Consider the following 23,207-nt stretch of genomic DNA (forward strand, 5'->3'; position numbering starts at 1 on the left):
TATATATATATATATATATATATATATATATATATATATATATATATATATATATATATATATATATATATATATATATATATATATATATATATATATATATATATATACACACAGTAATATCCCGATTTGAGGGGTCAATTGAATCCGTGGAGGTCCGCGTAAAACGAGAAACGCATAAATGGAATAACAGATCATATGGGATTAATTGAAATAGAGACTGGGCCGACTCCCATACTCCACTTTTTCCGACACAATACCTACAGTATGTTGTAGTAAAAATAACATCATAATTTTATGATGGTATGCACACACAATTAATATTTAAGAGAAATACAGTCGCCAGGTTAATGTCCATTCAAATAATGGACTCAACTCCCCCCCCCCCTCTCTTCCCACACTCGCTGGCTCCTCCCTCTCTGAGAAATGTTTGGGTGAAAACACTAGATTTTAAGTTATAGTCATAAATAATACCTCAGACTAAAGTTAAGATAATATAATTGACATTGCTGAATTCCTTGCAAGACCAGGAATATTTTGAATATACACGTCATATATTTTGCACAAAAGATAACATATTTGCTCTGAGTAAACAAAATTCTTACATTAGATCTAAAATTTGTATGTCTAATGCAAAATCTATGATGTTTATATTCAAAATGATCATCATATTGTAAGAATTCCAGCAATGTAAATTATATTCTGGCCGGGTAATTTGTATGAATTTTATGAGCCAAATAAAAAAATTATACTTCACCCACGTATATGAGTAGATGCGCCGCGTAAAGTGGGAATTCCGGTTCTGGCAGGGCACCGAAAATGTGAAAGCGCATAAAAAAAAAAAAAAAAACCCGCTTCAAGCGGTTACCGAAAAAATTCGGTTAACGAATTCCTTGCGAATTCTTCTCAACATGTTTTCGCCTGCTCACCAGCTGTAGTATTAGTCTACCAATACAGTAATTGGTTCTAGGGCTTAAATTTGTTACCATTTGAGTAAATGTCAAAAAGGTTGTTATTGTAGGTTATGTATATAAGCTACTGTGCCGAGTAGCATTTATATATATTATCACGTGGCAACACTGCACGTTATGTGGCAACATTGCCCCGAGGCTGCCATATGGCAAGGCAGTCTCAGTCTGACTGTGTGAGCCGTGCATGGCACATGCGAGTCACCACTTGTATTTCTATCATCCATAATAAACGGACTTCAGTGTTACCGGTGTTTCCCTACCCATCACTGCATTCCTCAGGGAACACTAGTAACCACCAGTTATATTAAATAATTTTAAAAGTTTTATATTAAAATTTTTAGTTATTTTAACAATTATTTAACATAATTGAAGTACATTAAAGGGAACTAATTTTTAGCACGCCAAACTGCCACTTGACTCACCCAGCAGGCGTCAGTTTGTGCCTCTGCTCAGTGGAGGTAACATCTTGCTTGAGACTCTCTTGAACATAAACTATTTTTACATTTTTCCAGTACAATTATTGGTCATTCTGAAATTTATTTTACATATTGATAATATATAGTGCAGTGTTGATTTAAAGAAAATAATCTTGAATTACACCAAGTCAACTTAAAATTTTATGGGTGAAATGGTAGCACGAAGCATGGGGTGATTTCTCTTCCACCCCCACTGCCTTCTCTTCTCCTTTCTCCTCCTCCACCCCCACTTCTAATTCCCATCATCAACCAGGAGCCTTCTACATGCACACCTCAAAAAAAAGTGTACTTTACTGCATTTATTTTTAGTTTGTATGTAATTTTCGGTGAGCTGGAACCAATTACCCAACATCCCATTGAAACAATGGTTTCGGTTAACGAACGACCTTCTGGAACGAATTGTGTTCGTTAACCGAGGGACCACTGTACCATGATATATGTGGCCATCCCTCTTCTCATGTTCGTTCACGAAACTTTTCGGGCTTCCGCACTGGGTTTTCTGATTACTCTCAGCATGCAGGCCAGAGTTAAGTCTTCATAGCTATATTTCATTAAGGTCCTCAGTAGCGAGTTTAGCCTATTCAGGCGAACTTTACCGAGGCTGGTAGTCTTAGTGATCCTTCTGGATGCTGACCTTCCGGTCTTACTAGCAATCTAGAGTTATGTTGTACTCTTAGCATTCAGGCCAGAGTTAAGTTTTCTCTTCATAGTTCTATTTTACTCATGTCCTCAGTAGCAGTTTCAGCCTTTCCAGGCAAACTTTAGCGAGGCTGCTAGTCTTAGTGATCCTTCGGACGCTGACCTTTCGGTCTTACTAGCAATCTAGAGTTATGTTGGGATGAACCTTGTATCCTCAGTATGGGTTAAATGAGAACCATTCAGGGTGGAATCCTCAGCCCAATACATCTTGCTAGAGTAATGGTGAACGATGGTAGCGAATGGAGCGTTATGGTAGCAGCTCAGCACTGACAACCCTTCCGCTCAAGCATGATTAGTTGAAGCGGTGAGGTCTGTGCACCCTGATTGGCAACAAATAGAGAACTTGGTGATCCATCAAAATATAAGTGCTCTAAAATGAAGTTAGTTTGATTAAGAAACAAAGTTCATTGAGCTGAGGGATAATTGAGATAAGAGAAGGGAGAGGTGTATGATATAGTGAGTTAGTTGTTAATGATTGTCACACTGGTGACTTATATAACAATAAGAGATATTAAATGAAATAACTTACTAAAATATCACAGTTAGGAGTCATGTTGATTATGTTTGGGAGAAAATGTTATCTCCCTTGCATTATTATGATGATACAATGTGACTCATGGTGTTCCTCCTAGATGAGTGATGTGCAACTGGAGGATGAAGGACAGTTGTCTGGACAGCTAGATGATGGAGGAGACCATGGAACTGTCCGTGGGGAACTAGTGTTGAGTGAGGAGCTGCAAGGAATGGAGAGCTCAGCTCATACACTACATACAAGGAAATGTCCGTCAGAAGAGGATGTGAATTCAGTAGTAGTAGTTTCACCTAGGACCCAAGGGGACCATACAACATGTAATTATCGAGGATGTATAGCCACTTGGAATACCAAGTTAGATGCTCATTTGGCTTGCATAATTCATAGCAGCTGTGTCTCAGACAACCTGTTTTCACCACTGGATTGTGCAGTTTGTTATGATTAATTATTTAAAATTAATCAAGCTGCAGGAGATAAGAAGGAATTGTTAAAGATCCAAATTAAAAATACTGTAGATGGAATAACGCCTTAAAGAGTAAAATTCTAAATGTAAAACATTGGAAAGATCCCAAGTTGGCAGAAAGTTTAGAATTATGGGTGATAGGTAAGAGACTTAATCCCCAGTTAGACCAACCTGCTACTTCTAAGAAAAGTAGGTTATTAGATATTTAAGTAAGAGCCTCTATCTAGTCAGCCCGATTTTAGCAGATTCCAGAATCAGGATGAGGAAGTTGGCTCTAATCATTGTGTTCAGCCACTAGAGCAGGGAGAACCTGTTGAGACGGACTTCATCCTGTCCCCATTTTGGCAACCACTTCCACCTGGGGCAAAAGTGTTGGTTACTATGAGTGGAAGCAGGCTGCTGTTGAGTGCCACGCAGCTGATGGATAACATTGAGTGTAAGGATGATCCAAACAGGCCTTGGGTAACATTGGTAAGGCCTAAGTCTTCTTTGTTTTCAATCACATCCGAGTCTGTGGATTCCTTATTCAAGACATTTTATGAAAATGTTTCGAAACTTCCTGATCTCTCAGCACTTTAAAATGAGACAGGAAGGCTAAGACACTGTGGGTCATCATTCATTGCTTTTAGAAGGTGATACTACAATTTCTTGGCCTGATATTTGCCAAAAATGATCTCTGAAATAGATGAAGTCTGGGCTAATATATTGAAAGACTTAACATTCATTCCCTCAGATAGGAATGCTCACAAGTTTAGTTTTTTGAAGTTCCAATGCAATGACATAAAGTTCCTTATATGAACTTTCACAGTATTTGTCGGTGCCAAAATATGCTGACATAGGCTATGAAATAAATTTGAAACCAGTTGCAGGAAGAGTTCAAATTTAGGAAGTTGGCAGCGGATATTTGGTCTGCAATCATAATGTGTCAGTTATTGACTAAGTTTGTGCTGGACTATGAGGACAGTTCAGAAGTAGACAGATGTTTTGCTGATGCTATACAAGGGATTCCATATTCCCTGTACAACTCATTTATGGAAATGTTGTTGACAGCCCTAAAACTAAATGCTCAGCTAAGGAAGCAAACCACTAATAATGCTTTAAGTGGTAGTGCTAGGTTCAGTTATCAACCTAGAGGAAACTTTAGTGGAGGAAACAATTCAAGACAGAGTAGGGGTGGCCATTTGTTCAGAAGTGAAAGGAGACCTTACTCCACCACATCAGCGACCACTCCCTCCCAATGAAGCCAGACAGCTGGGTCGTCTAGGGGGTTGGGAAAACAGGTGGACCTCTTCCATACGGGCTTGGACTTGGTTGAGGTGCCCTCCACTAGTGTTAACCCCCCCCCAAAAGGGGGGGTTAGAAACGAACCCCCTTACTCAGAGAATTTGTAATTCAACTGTTAAACAGAGGTGTGATAGAACTGTTGCAGTCAGAGAAGTGTTTCATGTCTCGCCTGTTCCCAGTCCCCAAGAAAGGCAGCGACAAATTGAGGTGGAGTTTAGATCTTTCCGTCCAGAACAAAAGTTAAAAAAAAAAAAAAAAAAAAAAGTTTCAAGATGCTCACTTATGATCATCTGAAGCATCTACTCCTGCCCAATGCTTGGATTTCAAAAGTGGATCTCGAAGATGCCTATTATCACGTGCATGTTGCTCCCAGGTACAGATAGTTTCTAGTGTTCGCAGTGGGGGGATGAAAGTTATCAATTCACAGCGATGCCATTCAGCCTGACAATTGCGACAAAAGTGTTTACAAAACTGGCAAACATACCCAGGGAGATCCTTGCGAAGGAGGGCATAAGAACTTTTACTTATCTAGACGATTGGCTGATAGTGGGAAACTCTTTCGAAGACTGTCAAAGGGTGACCCAATGTACACGAGTACTAATTCAAAACCTAGGATTAAAGATAAACCAGGTCAAATCAAATCTCCTACCATGTCAGAAAATGGATTGGTTAGGTCTCCATTGGGACACCAATCAGCAGTCAGACAGTCTACCAGAAGCAAAGGTAACATGTGATAAACCAAGTAGAAGTCTTTTGTGTAAGGCAAGAGGTTTCTGGGCACAAATGGGAAAAACTACTGGGTCTGTTGAATTTTGCTACCATAGTAGTTCCTTTGGGCACGTTAAGGAAGAAGCAACTAACTCATATGGGGGTTGAAGTTGCTCCACAGAAACAGAAATATTGCTTCTTCCCTCCCTATTCAGATAAGACTCATCTGTCATGGTGGACAAATTTGGACAATCTAATCGGTTCATCTCCCTGGGTTCCCCTCAAACAGACTTGGTCATTTGTACAGAGGCATTCGAGATAGAATGAGGATACCATTCCTCAAAAGGAGAGTTCCATCAAGGGAAGTGGAGCAACTCCCTTTGAGACAAACACTTAAACTTACTGGGAGTACAAAACAATTGGGCAGATGCGTTGTCCTGTCTCAGGCCAGTATCGACAGAAACAGAATGGTTCCTAAAGACATCAAAGTTCAAGAGTCTAGTGAGGTGGTTTGGGACTTTACAAATAGATCTCTTTGCTTCACAAAACAATCACAAGATGCCAACTTATACATCTCTGGAACGATCTAATCTTTTAGGAAATGCTCTACTCATAGATTCGAACCATTGGAATTTAATCTATCTGTTCCCACCTGTGAAAATGTTGCCCAAAGTGGTTCAAAAACTCAGATCCTTCCAAGGAAAGGTCCTCTTAATTGCAGCATATTGGATCCTACATCCGTGGTTTCTGGATCTGTTGGAATGGTGGCCGCATCCACTACAATTGTAACAAGGATGTCTAGACCAGGTACTGCACCCTCAGTTCGAGATATCCTTGGCACTTCACACTTGGAGTTACTCAAAAGATATTTAAATAGATTGTTGGGTAATTCCAATATAGTTAACCAAGTGATAGCAGGTCATAGACCCCAAACTTCTATGCAATTTGAGAAAGCTTGGAAACTTTTTCAATACAGTAATTGATCAGGTTAACAACTCCAATCACATTGTCGGAAACAGTGGTGTTAGAATTTTTAGATTTTCTGTTCCGAGTTAAAGGCCTTCAAGGATCTACAATTGCATCTTAATAATCAGCATTGGTTGACCCTCTGGCATGGGGTTTTAATATTACTTTGAACCCAAGAATTTATCAAATGCTCAGATTGTCCTTTTTCATTCAGAAACCCCTCAGCCTAGGAGAATCCTACTTTGGTCTCTAAATAAAGTTACTAAATTTCTTATGGGGCCTAATTACAATATAAATCTGAATCGGGACAGATTGCTCCAGAAGGCAGCCTTCCTTCTAGCAATAGCAACAGGTATGAGAATCAGTGAGCTGATTTCAATTTCCAATAATCCATCATTATTGGTATTTTCTGAGGAAGATGTCACCGTTTTTCCAATGGAGATTCTAAGAAAAAATGAAAGGGAAGATTTTCAAGCTCAACCTATCAGGATAAAACGGCTAATGGATGAGACAAGGGTTCCTCATAGGTTGTGCCCAGTTAAGATTCTTCAAAAATTGTTAACCAGATTCTCTAATCGAGGCCCCTATGTATTCTCATCATATGATGGTAAGAAATTGTCTCCTAGTCAAATGACAAAATATTTTTCTCAGTTAGTGAGTCAAGCAGACCCTGGCCAAAAATTTTTGGCACATGACACCAGGAAATATGCAGGGTCTGTGGCCTTTCTGTGGCACATGAGCCTCAGTGAGATCAAAGAAGTGGGCTTTTGGAAATCATCAAAAACCTTTCAAAACAGCTTTCATCATCTATCTCTGAAAGATGCTTCACATGTGGTGGTACTGGGGTCCCCTCCCCCACCTAGTTAATCTCCACAACCAGAACCTTCTTCTTCCTCACCAGAATAAAGTGAGTATCCTAATTAGGATATGTAAATTAACATTTTACCTTCTGGTAAATGTTCCCAGTATTGTAAAATATGCCAAAAAGTTAATAATTATAATCTGGACCTAAGCTAGCAGAGCCTTATATGCAATGTCACCTCCCTCTCCACCACCTGCTCGGGTAATCAAAGCTAGACGTCGCATTCTGGATTCAACAAAAAGCCGTTTTTTTCTAAAAAACCCCCCCAGTTTTTGTGATATACTGTAGTCCAGAATGCGACGTCAACATTCCACCCATCTCCACTCCTGGAGAGTTGACATTTGTTTGCTGCTCGCTCTAGGGCAAGAGATGACGGTAGCAATGCGTGTGATGGAGGGTGCGGGAGGGGGTTTTGAGAATTGCAATTAAATGCCAGGTAGCGACGTTATCCTCCTAATATTACGTATTTAAGTAATTATTAGATGTTTTAATTGCCTGTATGTTGGCCTGGCGAGTTAATGCTAGGCATTTACATACCTTGGTCTAAAGCTAGACGTAGCATTCTGGACTATATCACAAAGACAGCCAGACAGCCTGGCGACTGACTGTGTGTGTGTGTGTGTGTTGCCGAGCACTTTTTATGAAAAATAATGCAAATAAAATATTCTAAATGGATTATTTATAGCAAATAAGTTTTATGATCAGTTAATATATGCATTACTGGCCATCTCTGACACAAACGCAAGCTAAAAATAGCTGCTAAGAGCGTAGGTGACCACGAGCTCAGCTGTCAAAACAACACTGTCCCCTTATCTCCCTCCTTCAGTGCTGCCAGGGAAGTTTCTAGAGTGTCAAGGTGTTAACCTAACTTTTAGATTAAGTATTCAGGATTATTATAAAAAAATAAAAAAATAAAAAAATAATGGAGTGTTTAATGAAATTAGAACTAATTTTATTGACTCCGGTATCAACATTTCTTACGCTTTTTTTATAAAAGAATCGAATTCCCATCACTACATAAATAATTTGTTTAAGGATATCTTATTGCAAATGTTTCGTAGAGAATTTATTAAGGATCATGGTATGAAATTCACCTCCTTATCACAATTTGCCAAGCTTGAGTGAGGAAGGGTGGGAAGAAAAGTGACTGTGCGACCCTCCCCCCCAAAAAAGGTTCACCTACCACACTCTTCAGCCAAACATTACACACCAACATTACACCCCTACATCACATACACACCTTCCAACACACCCCTACATCACCCACACACACCCTCGAACACCACCATCACCACCCACACATCACACACACATACCCACACTGCAACAACCACCCAGACACACACACACACACTCCAACAACCACCCACACACACACATCCCAACAACCACCCACACATACCCTCCGGACACACACACCCTCCCAACACACACACCCTCCCAACACACACACCCTCCCCACACACACACCAACATCACACCCTCCCCACACACACTCCAACACCACTCACACACCCCTAAAAAGGGAATTAAGACAGCAAACATAAGGAGTGAGGGTTTTATTGTGTGACAAATTTGCTCATGTGTGTGTGTGTGTGACTGCAAGTTAAATATCAGCTGTTGAGGAGTGCTTGTCAACACTCATTTCCACTCCGTCTCTCTAATTACCCACACCTTTTTGCTTTCTCACTCCATATTTTAAAATGTTATGTAATGTAATGTTGAAGGGATACAACTTTGCTCATTTATGCTTTTACTTATCACAATCTCTCTAAAAATACTTTAGGTTTTGTGTTTATTCAAGACATCTTCAGGTCATGAGACCCACTAACCCCCTACCCAAGAAAGGATGACCTGACATTCCATCAGAAGGTCAGTAATATGAGAACACTAATCCCCACCTAACATTACATCAGGTCAGATACACGAGACCCACTAATCCCCTACAGCTCCATGCGAGTGGAAAATAACAGTCTTTGCTGTAACACACAGCTTCATTCATGCCCATATCATATAGTTTTTTAATTTTCAAATATATTTATTTTACCCAACTTTTAGATAAATTATTCTGGATAATTAAAGTAAAGAAATGGAGTTTCTAACTTAACTAGAAATGCATTTAAGGACTCCGGTAGTTTAGACTCAAGGAAAACATCCCTAGCACCCAGAAACATTCTGGGGAAGTGGGCCAGTGTCTGTGTGTCCAAGATGTCTAGTTTAGACACTTGGAAACTTTTCCCAGTAACCGGAAAAGATTCTGGGGATAAAGAATATTTCCGGGTTTGAAAAAGTCATCTGGTTAGCCGGAAATCTCTCATCCCCGGAAGTGCTCTGCACCAATTGTTCTGGCTAACGGGCATATCAATATATCTCCGTTGGCCGCAATCCCTCAAACCCGGAACTCTATGACAACTGGAATTGAAATTTTCTCGGAAAATCGTTCCCAAAGCCAGAATTTTCCAGAAAATTCTGGCTTTGGGAATGATTTTCTGAGGGGCACATTTTCTTGAAAATTCCAAGAAAATTTCCAGGGATGGGGGGACATTTTCCGGCTTTGAGAGATGAATGCATTATTCTGGAACTTCCGAGGACATTTTTCCGTTACCCGGAAAATTCCAGGTATGAGGGATTTTTTCCAGCATTGAGAGAGTCGTCTCAATACCCGGAAATCTCTCATTGCCGGAAGTGCTCTGCACCAACTGTTCCGGCTAACGGAGATAAGACAATCAGCAAAAATCTCCAGGAGTCAGCTGGCCTCACTGCTGTATAATGATTAGTACTGTACTACCAAGTGCTTAAGTACCGGGTATCCCATTACTCAAGTTACTCAGCTTTTAGATATGCAGAAACCTATGATAACACAAACTTATATACTAACTAAAAAATAGTAAAGAGTAATACAGTAACAATAATGGACTTCAGCTGCCTATCAAAGCATGCTATGAAGACAACCTGGTCTTACCAAACACAAATACAGTATTTTCTCGATTTAACGAACTAATTCGAGCCACCCCCTTCCCCTAAATCGAAATTCCGTTATTTTCACCAGATTTAGTGAACTAGTTCACTAAATCAGGCGTGATTCCGTTAAATTCTGTGCCAAATGCGCCACTTGGCGTGTGGGGTCTGTTTACATCAGCTCAGTCTATGTCCTGTGTCAACTAACTACTGTGCTTAGGCATAATGCCAAAAGTCTCTCTGAAGTCTCAGAAAGAAGTGGTGTGGGGAGAAAGTCAAAAGAGTGCAGCTATCAATTGGAAAAAAGTTTGGAATTATAGAAAAACTTGAAAACAAACACCGAACCCCCTAGTTTAAGGAAAGTCATGAATAATGTTTCTATGTACATATCATGTGTCTGAGGTGTCTCCGTAGGTGAGAGCGTATTAACGGAATTCATCTCGATTTAGCGAACTAGTTCACTAAATAGAGTGAAAAATAAGGGAAAAATTTCCTTCTGGTAAATCGAGTTTGTTATATCGGATTCCGTTAAATCGAGAGTACTGTATAGTACTGTACTGTACACTCCACAACTCATTCATAACAATACATACCGGTAAATAACCATCCTTTGCCCATACGGTAGATTTTTGTTCCCCTTCTACTCAGTGTCACTGGTAGAGGAATGTGATGTTCCACTGTCGACTGTGTCATTTGAAGGACATGTACTGGATGCAACTCCCGTTAAATTTTCCAAATTCTGTGAGGAATGTATTGTAGGGAGATGTGGAGGAGCTGCAGTGCTGCTCCATGCCTGAGGTGCTGTATTATTCTCATTTGTGCCACTTGACAAGCATCTATCAGATGAAGAAGCAGGAAGATTATCACATTCTGCCAGAGGATGAAATACAGGAAGGTCTAGATCTCCTGTGGGGTTCCAGTTTTGAACTGACACATTATTGGTTGTGTCTTGTGATGTACACACACTGGATCCCGGCAAGTTGTCCTGTTGCTCTTGTGGTGGATTATATGTAGGCAGCTGAGGAGTCTGAGTGTTGCTCCATGGCTGAGAAGTAACATTGTCAGAAGTGTCAATTGAGGAGCAGGTGCTGGATGTGATTCCTTGCATATTTCCTGATTCCTTGAGCTGCTGTTGAAAACCGGGAGTATGAGAAAATTTTGTATTGCTCCAAGACAATGATGTAATGTTGTCTGTTGCTTCATTTGCTGAACTTCTCCCTTGTGTGGATGCTAACATATGTTCTCGTTGCAACAGAGAGAGAACAGCAGGCAATGTTGGAACTGTAGCACTGCCCCAAGAGAAACTCTGTCCACTAGTGCCAGATGTTGATGCTTCATTTGACTGTTGCCGTCCTAAAACAGGGAGTCAACTTTCAACCACAAATAGATAATGTCACAGCTTATGTAAACACTAGCTAAATGACAAAAGTAGATAATGCCGAATGTTTCATGCATGTCTACAAAGGGTTGTTACTATTAAAGTGATCAAAATTTGATCAAATAGGGTTCAATAATATTGTTTTTATTACACTGTAACAAAAGCACCATCAACTCATGCAGGAAAGTAATTCTTAAGAAAAACACGTGATATATTTCATATAAAACATGTCCTAATTCAGGCACATATGGGAAACCAATGTTTAACAATTCTAAAATTCCTAGAGAGTGATTCTAGCTCAAGACAACAGCAATACAGTACTGGGCTTGTCTGGATCATCATCCAACACACCTTGAACAGCCTCCATATTAATGCCTTGTTCAACGACATTATGACGGCTGATGAGATGTTTCTTGAGGTTGTACTTGATGGCTGTGCTGTGCTCACAGTAGGGACACTTGAAGGGCTTCTCGCCAGTGTGTGTTCGCAGGTGCCGGGTCAAGTCAGATCGCAGGAAGAATCGCTTTGGGCAGAAGGTGCACTGGTGACTGGCCCCAAGGGAATGGCCAGCCAGTGCTCTGGCCCACACCGCTGCCTTGCCTCCACCACCCTAAAACACGGACACCAATTTTAGGGAAAAAATCTTCAAAAGATGTACACTGGGCCACACTAGTGCATTCCTTCTTGAGGACCAATTTTAATCAAAATACATTAAAAGGTTATTTTAGCTCATAACTTGTTAGTGAGGAAAATGGTACATACAGATTTCCTACTTGATACTAATACAGTATCGCTTACATACAGTATATATGAATGCACTATTTATTAGAATGACTTTTCAGCCGAAGTGTACATATTTTGATGTTTTACCCCTCTCCATCACATAACATAAGACCATTCAATACTATACAACAATCCATACATACAGTACAGTATTAACAATATAACTGATGTATCACCATCTACCAGTACCTTGTACATGTACTTTGTATATTCCAAAACCTAGACAAATTTTTCATTGAAAAAAGCTGAGGATCAGTATTTTTCACAATCAGATAACAATCAAGATTTGTAAGGCAATTGAATGAAAAATCAACATGTTTTTATCTTAACAATATTGAATATGGTCAGATTAGTGTCAATGTACTGAATTATGTGAGTCAAATACAGTATAATAAGGCAAAGGGCAGTAAGATCCCTTAATAACACACTTGTTTGATAAGTTTTATAAAACAAATGAAGAATTGTTGACAATTCAAAGACTGTGTGCAAGTAAAAAATGCCCCACAGCAAATCATGTACCTTAGGACTACCTTTTGAAATTTGTCAATGACCTCCCTATATGCTCAATCACAAAGGTGATTGATTAGATGGGCCACAGACCTAATAATTGGGTTAGGGCAGAGCTCAGCAGGACTTGGACCTATTTGACCATCAGCTATACAGTGATACCCAGTCCCTTATACCCTTATGTCTTTATTTGTTTCTACCCACACAATGAGCCCTCTACTCGAAAGTGTTATGGAACTGTGGATAAGTTGTAAGGGAAAAACTGCTTTTAATGTGTAAGGTAATGATGATGTAAATGTGATGGGAGACATGCTAAAGAGAATACTAGTTTCAGGGGTTTGATTCCCAGGTTCTCCCATTTCACCCGACTTGGGGAAGTGAATGTGGTCGAGTGCAGTACCGGCCATGCAGCCTCCTAGTGTACTGAAGGCTTAGTATACAGTGTGCTGTATCCACAATGTCCCTAATGGGCACTCATGCCTATGGGACCCACTTTCACTTTTCATGGTCTCAGAATATGCGAGGGTTACATTCCTGGGATCGCGCATAAATCCACATTCTTGTATATTCAGGTCCTGTATACTGTATACAGAATAGCATAACCCCTTTTTTATACGAAGGTAACCGATGTACAACTTCGGAGTTCAATACACCACTCCTTAATAAGTCCAATATAATTACCCTTTCTCCCAAAGTTCTCACAGTACTGTACTGTATGTTTATTTATTTTTTCTCATCTCATCACCATGAACACTGCCACCAATTTTCCTCTTATAGTCAGGTGGCTTAGTGAAATTACCGTTACAGGAAGAGGATAAAAGCGCCAAAATTTGTTTGAAGCTTCCTTTGATCATACTTATCAGATTTAGAAGGGGAGCCACTTTCAAATATTTTCCAAATTTGTGTACAATACAAAATTCAAAATGGCCCACACCACTCTCTTGGCCTTTGAGAACCTTCAGCAAGAGGCGTTTCTGCATTCACCAGGTCCGCATGATGAAAGCTCCAAGGAAGCATGGCAGAAGGACATGGTGAAGAAGAGCACTACTTTCATGTATTGGAATCCGACTTGCAGCTATGAAACCCTCATCCTCATTTTAATCAGGGCTCACAGAGAGAAGAACTTTCCCTTGTATGTGGCTGTCCTGGAGGAGCTCACACCATTGTTCTTCGCTTTAGAATTAGATCATGTCAATTATGCCAGGTGGATGCCGATCCATATTAGAGACATGCAGTCATTGCCAGATCAAGTCAAGGACGAGTTCTTGAAGGAAGGCCATGGGGTTCTCTCCAAGACCAGCAACAAATTTCTACAATTCCCATTGATCAAGCTTATGAGCAGGAAAACAAGAAGGTCAAGGGCTCGGAAGGTGCAGCAGGACTTACAGAGAATCCTGCTGCCATCAGGTATTGTTAATACAAGTGTGAATGATACATTTTAGTGGTTTGCAAAGGATTCATAAATTGCAATTCTAACTCTTAGAAACATAAATCTGACACCTATAGGCAGGATGCTTAAGTTGATATAATAAAGTAATAAAATATAACAGCACACAGATATGTATTTTACCAGATGCTGGATGCTATCAAGCCCCCAGATAGCAAGACCACTGAAACAGTTTGAAGGAGAGTATCTACCTGATGATGAGCCAGAGAATCCATGAAATTTTCATAACCATAAGCAGGGTCTCTCAACCCAGCAAACCTTTCAAAAGCAAGTCAATAGTCTCTCTGAAACCTTCAGGGGAATAGGTAATCCATTCTTGATTGACTTCCCAGATCTAGTCACACTCGATAATAGGATCTGTATGGATGAGTCTGTCGCAGCTACAGTACAAAACTTCAAGGACACAGGGAAAAGACAATACAAAGACTTTGTCACAAATGTCATTGTGGAATGCAACCAATCCATCCATAGTCCTATCAAAAAAAATTCCTTTGCTCTATTCAACAGCCCCAAGCACAAAACAACCTCCAAAACAAGGGGAAAAAGTCAGTGCTCCAGAACACTGTTGCACTATTTGGCCAACTGCATGTCTCAATGCAGAACAGAGAGAGTGCCCTCATGGAATTCTTCTCACATAATATACAATCTTTTTCACCCTCCCTCTCAGACTTTGGCAAGTTTCATCTGCCAAGCTCAAAGAATGACCTCATGAAGTGTCTACAGCAGCCTGACCAACCTGTGTCACCTCCTATATGTGACTGTAGGATTTTGGATGGAGCTGCCATTGTCCACTCCCTACCTACTGCTGGTGTCAGCACCTTTGAGGACTATGGAGACAAGGTCTTCATCCTGTTTCTCAAGAATCACCTACAGACTGCCAACAGGGTAGGCATTGTTTGGGACACATATATTCAAGAAAGTCTGAAGAAGTCTACCAGGGAAAAGAGAGGGAAAGGTGTGCGCCAAAAAGTGTCAGGTCAGGCTTAAGTTCCAGGCAACTGGATGGACTTCCTTCGTAATTCACAAAACAAGAATGAACTCTTTGCCTTCCTGACTTCTAAAGTTGGAGATTTTGACTGCCCGACTGGAAAAGCTGTGTATATCACATCAGGTTTCTTTATTTATCTCCAAAGACATTATTGAAATAACCATTGCTCCATTTATTAGCATGTAAATATATCATTCATGCAATGAATAGAAATTTTAGTACTAAAATTATAAATTTTATACTTTCAGGGGAGTCTGTGATATCAGTAGGCTCCTATAATCCAATGTCAAACTGCAACCATGAGGAAGCAGATGCCAGGATTGTAGTTCACATGGAGCATGATGCAACAAAAGTTCAAATCCGAATGGTAGACACAAACGTGATAGCCATTGTTATTGGCAAATTCCAAACCTCACTATTCAGCAGCCAAACAGCAAACATCTAGGTGGCATATGGCACAGGGAAGAATTTCTGTTTTCACAGCACTAATCACATCTGTGCCTCCCTTGGTGAGCTGAGATCTAGAGCCCTTCCTGTGTTCCACATTCACTGGATGTGACCAGCTCCTTCAAAAGGGCAATAAGTCCGCCTGGCAGGCGTGGCAGTCCTATGAAGAGGTCACAGAGACATTTGTGCACCTTGCTCAACATCCCATTGAGCTACTGCACAAAGACTTCCACCACTTCCAGAAGCTTGAAAGGTTTACAGTAATAATGTATGATAGGGCCAGTGATTTCACCTCCTTCAATGAGACCAGAATGACTCTCTTCTGCCACCAGAACTGTGCCATGGAGAAGCTGTCACCTCCACAGGTATTATAAATTAAACTGATGATATTGCTACTTTACAGTACTCATACATCAATCACATAATGTTGTTAACATGTAATCTTCAGTCAATTCCTTATCTTTTATTTCAGGATGCACTCCTTCAGCATGCCCAACGTGCAGTGTTACAGGCTGGAATAAGGTGTATCGGTGACCAAACACAGTACGCTGTGCCGTCCCCAGAAGGATTTGGATGGGCCAAGAAGGATCATTGGGTATCAGTCAGGATCACAACCCCTGAAGTTTCCAAAGTTTGCAGCCAACTAATAAAGTGTTCCTGCAAGGGTGGCTGTAGGGTCTGCAAATGTGTGAAAGCTAATCTGGGCTGTACACCACTTTGCAAATGCAAATGCATAAAGTAGTTAAGATTATACTTCCATAATCATGTACATGACTATGAGTTACCAAAGTTTTTATTATTTGAGTGTACTTATGTATGAGTATCAGAATTGCATCACAAATAAACATTATCACGAACATTTTGGCCTCAGTGATAATCACTGACCTTTCTATAAAATATATGGATGGTTTTACAGCATTGTAATCCATTCTATTGTAATCCTTGACCCTGAAAACCTACATTTCAACACCAAATTTGCCTCCCTGTGACCTATATAAGCAGAGTTGTATGATCTTTAAATTTTGTATTGGTCATTTTGGATTTTGCATCTTATAAGAATTCCGAGAATATTTGAAGGTGGCTCCCCTCTTGATTTGATAAGTATGGCCAGAGGAAGCCTGAAAAAAAAAGCTTTTATCTGACCTTGAACGATAAAGTGATATTTTAACGCTTAGCCACCTGACTATTAGGGACCATGACTGCGGTAAAATTCACCAGTTAAGAAAGACTTTACCAGCTTAAACTCATGGGAGATATTCATGGAACCAGTGTGAGAGAGAGAGGACACTAGAATTATGTTGTTTATTTTTCAACTCATAATTTTGGGTAGATATATGCATTTATTTTTACTCTCTTACATGCACACTCAATCTTTCACACAGAATGTGAAAAAAAATAAATAAATACAAATAAATAAAATAAAATAAAAATATAAAATAAAATAAAATAATTATCATAAGGTCAAACACATAAAGGGATTAACAGGAGTAGCACGCAGAGTGGGGGATGGGGAGTGGGGCGCAGCGTGAAGGAACTCAGCTGTTTGCTACCTCCTGTGTCCCCTGTGTAGTGAAACGATTAACAAACGGCAATGCAGTACTGAGTTTTTCTTTTATCTAATTTATTTGTACAGTATTACCCCGCCTAACGCGGTTTCACTTAACGCGTTTTATCATATACGCGGTGCCTCCGCCAGAGCTGAACTTTCACTTAACACGGATTTTTTCCACATATACGCGGTGAGTGTCCGGCTCGAGACGCTATTTTTAGATTTGCCCCACCCGCCACCCTGCCTGACTGCCTGTTTTAGCTCATAAAATTCATACAAATTACCCGGCCAGAATATAATTTACATTGCTGGAATTCTTATAATTTGGTGATCATTTTGAATATAAACATCATATTTTTGCATTAGACATACAAATTTTAGATAAAAATTTTTCTCAAATTAACTATGTTATCTTTTGTGCAAAATATATGACATTTATATTCAAAATATTCCTGGTCTTACAAGGAATCCAGCAATGTCAATTATATTATCCTAACTTTAATCTGAGGTATTATTTAATACTAAATGTTAAAAACTCTGGAAGGGAGGATTGGTGGGGGGTGGGGGGGAGGGTTGGGACTGACCGCGCGGTTGGAAGAGGGGGGGAGGCAAGGTGGGGTACTTTGATTGACAGATAGTGTCGTGAAGATTATTTTTTTTTTATTAACTGAAGATATTTGTTTTAGCTCATAAAATTCATACAAATTACCCGGTCAGAATATAATTTACATTGCTGGAATTCTTATAATTTGGTGATCATTTTGAATATAAACATCATATATTTTGCATTAAACATACAAATTTTAGATAAAAATTTTTCTCTAGGTAACTATGTTATCTTTTGTGCAAAATATATGACATTTATATTCAAAATATTCCTGGTCTTACAAGGAATCCAGCAATGTCAATTGTATTATCCTAACTTTAGTTTGAGGTATTATTTATTAAAATTTAGTGGTTTTCCCCCAAAAATTTCTCTGAGAGGGAAGAGCCGGCAGTGTAGTGTGAGAGGGGAGGGAGTTGAGTCCATTATTTGAATGGACATTAACTTGGCGACTGTATTTCTCTATTTCTCTTAAGTATTAATTGTGTGCATGTACCATCATAAAATTAAGATGTTATTTCTACTACAACATAGGTATGTGCCTTCAAAAAGTGGAGTTTGGGGGTCGGGCCGGTTTCTATTGGAATTAATCCCATATGTTCTGTTGTTCACTTAACGCGGATTTCACTTAACGCGGGACCCTCTGGGTTCTATTGACCGCGTTAAGTGGGGTACAACTGTACTGTATTATTTTTATTTATCCCTCACATTTACCGGTACAGTATAAAATTATTTTATGTACAAACAATAGTTCCTCCCATGCTCAAACCATCCTCTGGGTGACATGACATAATTCAACAGTTCAGTCACCCAGGTGACTCACATCGGGGGAGGGAGGGAGAGAGCGTGGATGGAATGGTGAGTCAGCAACGCAGTTACAACCCACTGCCTCCACAAACAAACGTCCATTTCCCACACATACACATACATATTCATTATTTTTTTTATGAAAGTAATTTTTTTTTCTAAGCCACATTAGAGTGTTGTAATGATTTTTTTTTTCAATCCAGCATGGACAAGAGATAAACACGTTGATAGAGATTCTGGGTGGATTGGCTCGAGCAAAACCCCTAAGCTCAGGTCAAGTTCAGGGGTCAGACACGTACTCTGAGACCCTACTGTACTGTATTATACTACAGTATACAGTACCGGTAAAAACATGAGTCTGGATTTTCACTGCAAATGACTTCAGTCCTCAGCAGTTTTTGCCAAGAACAGAGAAAATTTCTTTCTCAACCAAAACCATCAACCTATGTGGGAGACAAAACATTGTCCTCAGTGGGAAGTGATGACTTGCATGCTAACCCCATGATATAAATGTACTGTATCAGAATAATTTGCACTTATTGCTGGAATTTTATGTGGATTTAAGTGAGTTGATATGAGAATATCAGATGAAGGCAACAAATAAAGATGTCACATACACCTAAGAAACAAAATATAACGAAATCTTTAGCCGTGTTGTGCATCATATTCATACTGCTGCAATCACTCACAACTTTGTACTCTGCTCTAGCGATGGAAATAACCACCAAAAGCAACAAAGAAAACTGCTTTGCTGATAAGGTTGATGAGGTTCTTTGGGTGTTCAGCCCCACAAACAATTGCTCATTTAAGTTTTCACTTTGTAAAAGACCTGAGACTAAACATGAAAAACTAGTGCAATGTGAACTGGTATAATGTTGCTGATAACACAGCCACAAAGTACAACAGTGCTCTCACCACCTAAACTTGTATTTGGATGTGTGGCCTTACACCTGGCAGAAACAAAGAAGGTACAGGTATTAGATATTCTATCTACAATTCAAGACTGTCATTAAGGCAGACAAACCAATTTTCACAAACTTCACAGTTGCAAAAATGTTAACCATAATCCCCAGAACAGACTGTGAGTGAAAAGTCTGTGTCTGGTGCTCTGGAAGTTAAGACTTATCTCAATCACATGGGCCCGGACAGCCCTCATGTATGTCCACTCCTCTAGGTATTTGGGTGCAGACACCTTTGTGGAAAAATTTGCATGACTGCCCAAGAAGGAAGACTTGTGGGAAAGGCATTGTGCAGTACAAAGAAAGTAGTACAGTACATGTATTGTACTGTATTAGTGTGTTTCAACTTGGTCTGATCTGTGGTAGAGAACTTTTATTTTTTATTCACCATTACAATATATACTGTATATTCCAATTTATATGCAATATAAATTTGTAGCCAATACTTAAAAAGATTTTCTTTAATCAATACGAGCTTAATTTACATACATGGTACTTTACTGACACTATCAGTGCTGAACAGTAAACCATTATGTTGTTTCATGAATTACAGTGATAAATTGCCAAGATCATATTTCTGGTGCAGCAGTACAAAAGTCAGATAAGATACTGTACAAGCACTGTAGTATTTTGTAGCAGTTAGTAATTAACAATCCATAGTGGATACATTCTGCTTTTCAATAAACTAAAAATATGATCTATAATACTGTATACAGTATACCAACTAAAAATAACCTTACAAGTTACTATACTGGGTATGTTTTCAGGAACTGGTCATGCATCTGTCAGATCTTGCATCTAAACCCAGGTTGGCATTAGCCATCTTTTGGACATAGGCAAGTCACGAAAAACTACAACCTCAACTTCCTTATCGTGTAAACTTAATAACAAATACCCAAAAATGAAGTAGATAACATCAGAAATTTCATTGACGATTATGTGTTTCAAGGACACCAAGCGTAGTGAAGTAAAGATAATAAAAGTCCAATAATTGCATTTAAAAGATATTATAATTGGTTAAATACATGGTAACAAATAATCAGTTCTGTGCTGCTATTAAGACAGATGGAAGTCAAACCACAGTCTACACTGTACAAATGCATCACATACTTTCACAAATTGTGGGGAAAAATAATTATACAGTACAGTACAAAAGATTCCCTTCTCGTAAATTTAAATACGGTATACTTTAGCACTGTAATAAGTAACTTTAGTAATTTACTTATAAATCCTGTGCATAACAATCATCCTTTATTTCAGTCCCATTCATGTAAAATCAATCACAGGCATAATACCTCGCACAATATTGCTTTTATCCAGACCCAGTCATATGATACAAACTTCCATGAACCTTTTGTTTTTACCTCTTTATAATATTACACTCACCACTTCTCCCCCATTTCAGGGCACATAACTGCTCTTCTCATCACCCTCTTTATTGCCTCTCCCAATCTCTCAAACCTTAAACTTTTATCACAATCAATCCATACAGACATATCACCATTTCTTAGAATGCTCTCTCCACTTCCTGCATTACTTTTGTCTTATGGATTCATTCTTCACACACACACACACCAAGATTCTGACAATGTTTTATCACATAAGAAAAGCTTCAACATACTGTGGTAGCATAAATATTCCCACCTGTTTTCTTTCAAATTCTTAACCTTTTTTTATTTCTACTTTCATCTGTAGTCTTCTAATTTTATGCTTACAGTATTCATCAGTTTCATGAAGCCATCCATCCCTCCTACACACCTCCCTACTGATTTTCCAAACAGTACTGTACTTCTTAAATCTAAGTTGGCAAACATCAACCTCATTTAAAGCGTCAGTGATATGAACATTCAAATATCATTCAACAACTAACTTCTTCCTGGTGTTGTCTCATTTACACTGCTCACACACAGCTACTGTTACAAAATATCCATTTATATGTTAATGTACTGTACATACATCAAAAAGCAATTGACCAACTAATCCTATATGATATCTATAAAATTCTCATCTTTCATACTGAACCAATCATGCTCACAGCCAATCACTTATTCCTGAACTTATTCTAGGCAGAACTGTGTGCACTATATCTTTGGTAGTAAATAATAGCAATATTCAGACTTGCTGATGTACACAGAGAATGTATAGTTCACCATGCAAATTTATTACAGGTATTCACACTACTATCCTATCACTTATCCACTCGTATCACCCACTGACCCATTACTATGATCTCCATTGGGTGTAATCCCTTAAGAGTATTATAGTGTATACCAGTACTGTATTTATAAAATCTCTTTTTCAGCCATCTCTTCAAATAACGTTTTTCTTCATAATATCTGTACAATAACCACCTTCTATGAAAACAAATGCTGTACAGTACCCACATTCCTGAATAGATCTACAATTCCAATTAGGGCATTGCCCATCTTCAATCCTCTCATCTACCCACTCATCCATCTATGCCAGTATTTGTCACACCTGAAGTCAGAATTTGCAAAATGAACTAAAACTAGGAAGCTTATTGAATTCTGAGTTATGATGTAAAAGGTATCCCCAGCCCTGATCCATCTTGCTGGACTTTAAAACACACAAAAATGAGGATAGTCTATGCTTTTGGGTTAAACCTCAAACCCAAACCGATGTATCAATATACTGTAAGTTAAAAAATTCCTCACACAGTACAATCTACACAAAATGAATTACAGGGTATGAGCCACTTCTATCTCACATGAAAATCAAATACAGTACAGTACCACAAACACTGATTTAATTGTTGAGTACTTGTGTTCATGCTTAAAACAAGAGTGGTCAATTTTTAAAGTCTTTCAAGCACAGAATTATGTAAACCATGTAAGACTAAACATTGCAAAGTTCCATTGTTGCAGAAAATGACACATGAACTCCAAAAATTTAAGCTGTTTCCCTGTAGTGTTCAACTTGCTGGTCTCAGAAGAACCAGTCCCTTCCACTGTGATGCTCTTACCAAGCAGAATTTACCTGGATTATAATGTGCATTACAAAATGCACTGGAGAAAACCATATGTCCCACTTCAGTGGTTTATGTTTAATATGCAGTGAGCATAATTTGAAGGCAGGTGTTGTGAAATTCTAAACTTCCCTCCAATTTCACTGAAATGGGACTCATAAAATACAGTACCTGTACTAACACTGTGCAGATTTCTCATGCATGAGACAGTACTCAGGAACTAAAATTAGTTTATTTTTTAATAATAGGGTAAAAAAATGAAATTCATTATATTGTTTACAGTGGACAAACTATCATCGGCATACAGTACAAACTTAAAATAAAACGGGAGCTTGTAACTATTCATAGCTCTCAAACAGCAAGTCTTTACTTAAAGCCGATACAATCCAGCGGGTGAAGTGTGTTAACTCCTGCTTCTCTTGTCAGGCAGAGTATTGTACTGTACATGAATTGTGTTTGTTACTAATCATCCATTCAAATTTCATAATGTCTTTTAGTCCTTTGATGGAAGTTGTAGCAATCACTGAAAATGTACAATGAAAGACAAAAGTCGTGTCGTGAAATTTGGTGAAAACAAATGCAGAAGGGCTAAACTTTTGGTGCCTTGTGGTAGGGGGCTATCATAATGTTTCACGAGTTATATTTAATCTTTGAACAAAACCACGACACGAGTTTTGTCTTTGATTGTACACAACTTATCCAGGTCTTTATGGTCATATTATACCACTTGCACAAGTCACTGGTCTTTCACACAAATAACCTGTAACTGAATTTTTCCAATCACTTTGAAACCCATATTAAGAATCATTCATTTATTGAAGTGCTCTAATCAA

At 38.9% G+C, this 23,207-nt stretch overlaps 1 protein-coding gene across 2 annotated transcripts in view; it reads right to left on the minus strand.

Moving 5' to 3' along the window:
* The window catches only part of LOC121866407 (zinc finger and BTB domain-containing protein 7A-like), a 140,993-nt gene that overhangs the window by 28,116 nt on the left and 89,670 nt on the right, over positions 1-23,207 (minus strand). For both annotated transcript variants that reach the window (XM_042366064.1, XM_042366072.1), the window contains exons 7-8: positions 11,649-11,907; positions 10,513-11,272 (exon numbers count right to left, since the gene is read on the minus strand). In XM_042366064.1, coding sequence (XP_042221998.1) covers positions 10,560-11,272; positions 11,649-11,907 — 972 coding nt within the window. In that variant the 3' untranslated portion in view covers positions 10,513-10,559. The remainder of the gene's footprint in view (positions 1-10,512; positions 11,273-11,648; positions 11,908-23,207) is intronic.

Source organism: Homarus americanus, unplaced genomic scaffold, assembly GCF_018991925.1.
Source record: "Homarus americanus isolate GMGI-L3 unplaced genomic scaffold, GMGI_Hamer_2.0 scaffold32583, whole genome shotgun sequence".
NCBI classification, from domain to species: Eukaryota; Metazoa; Arthropoda; class Malacostraca; order Decapoda; family Nephropidae; genus Homarus; species Homarus americanus.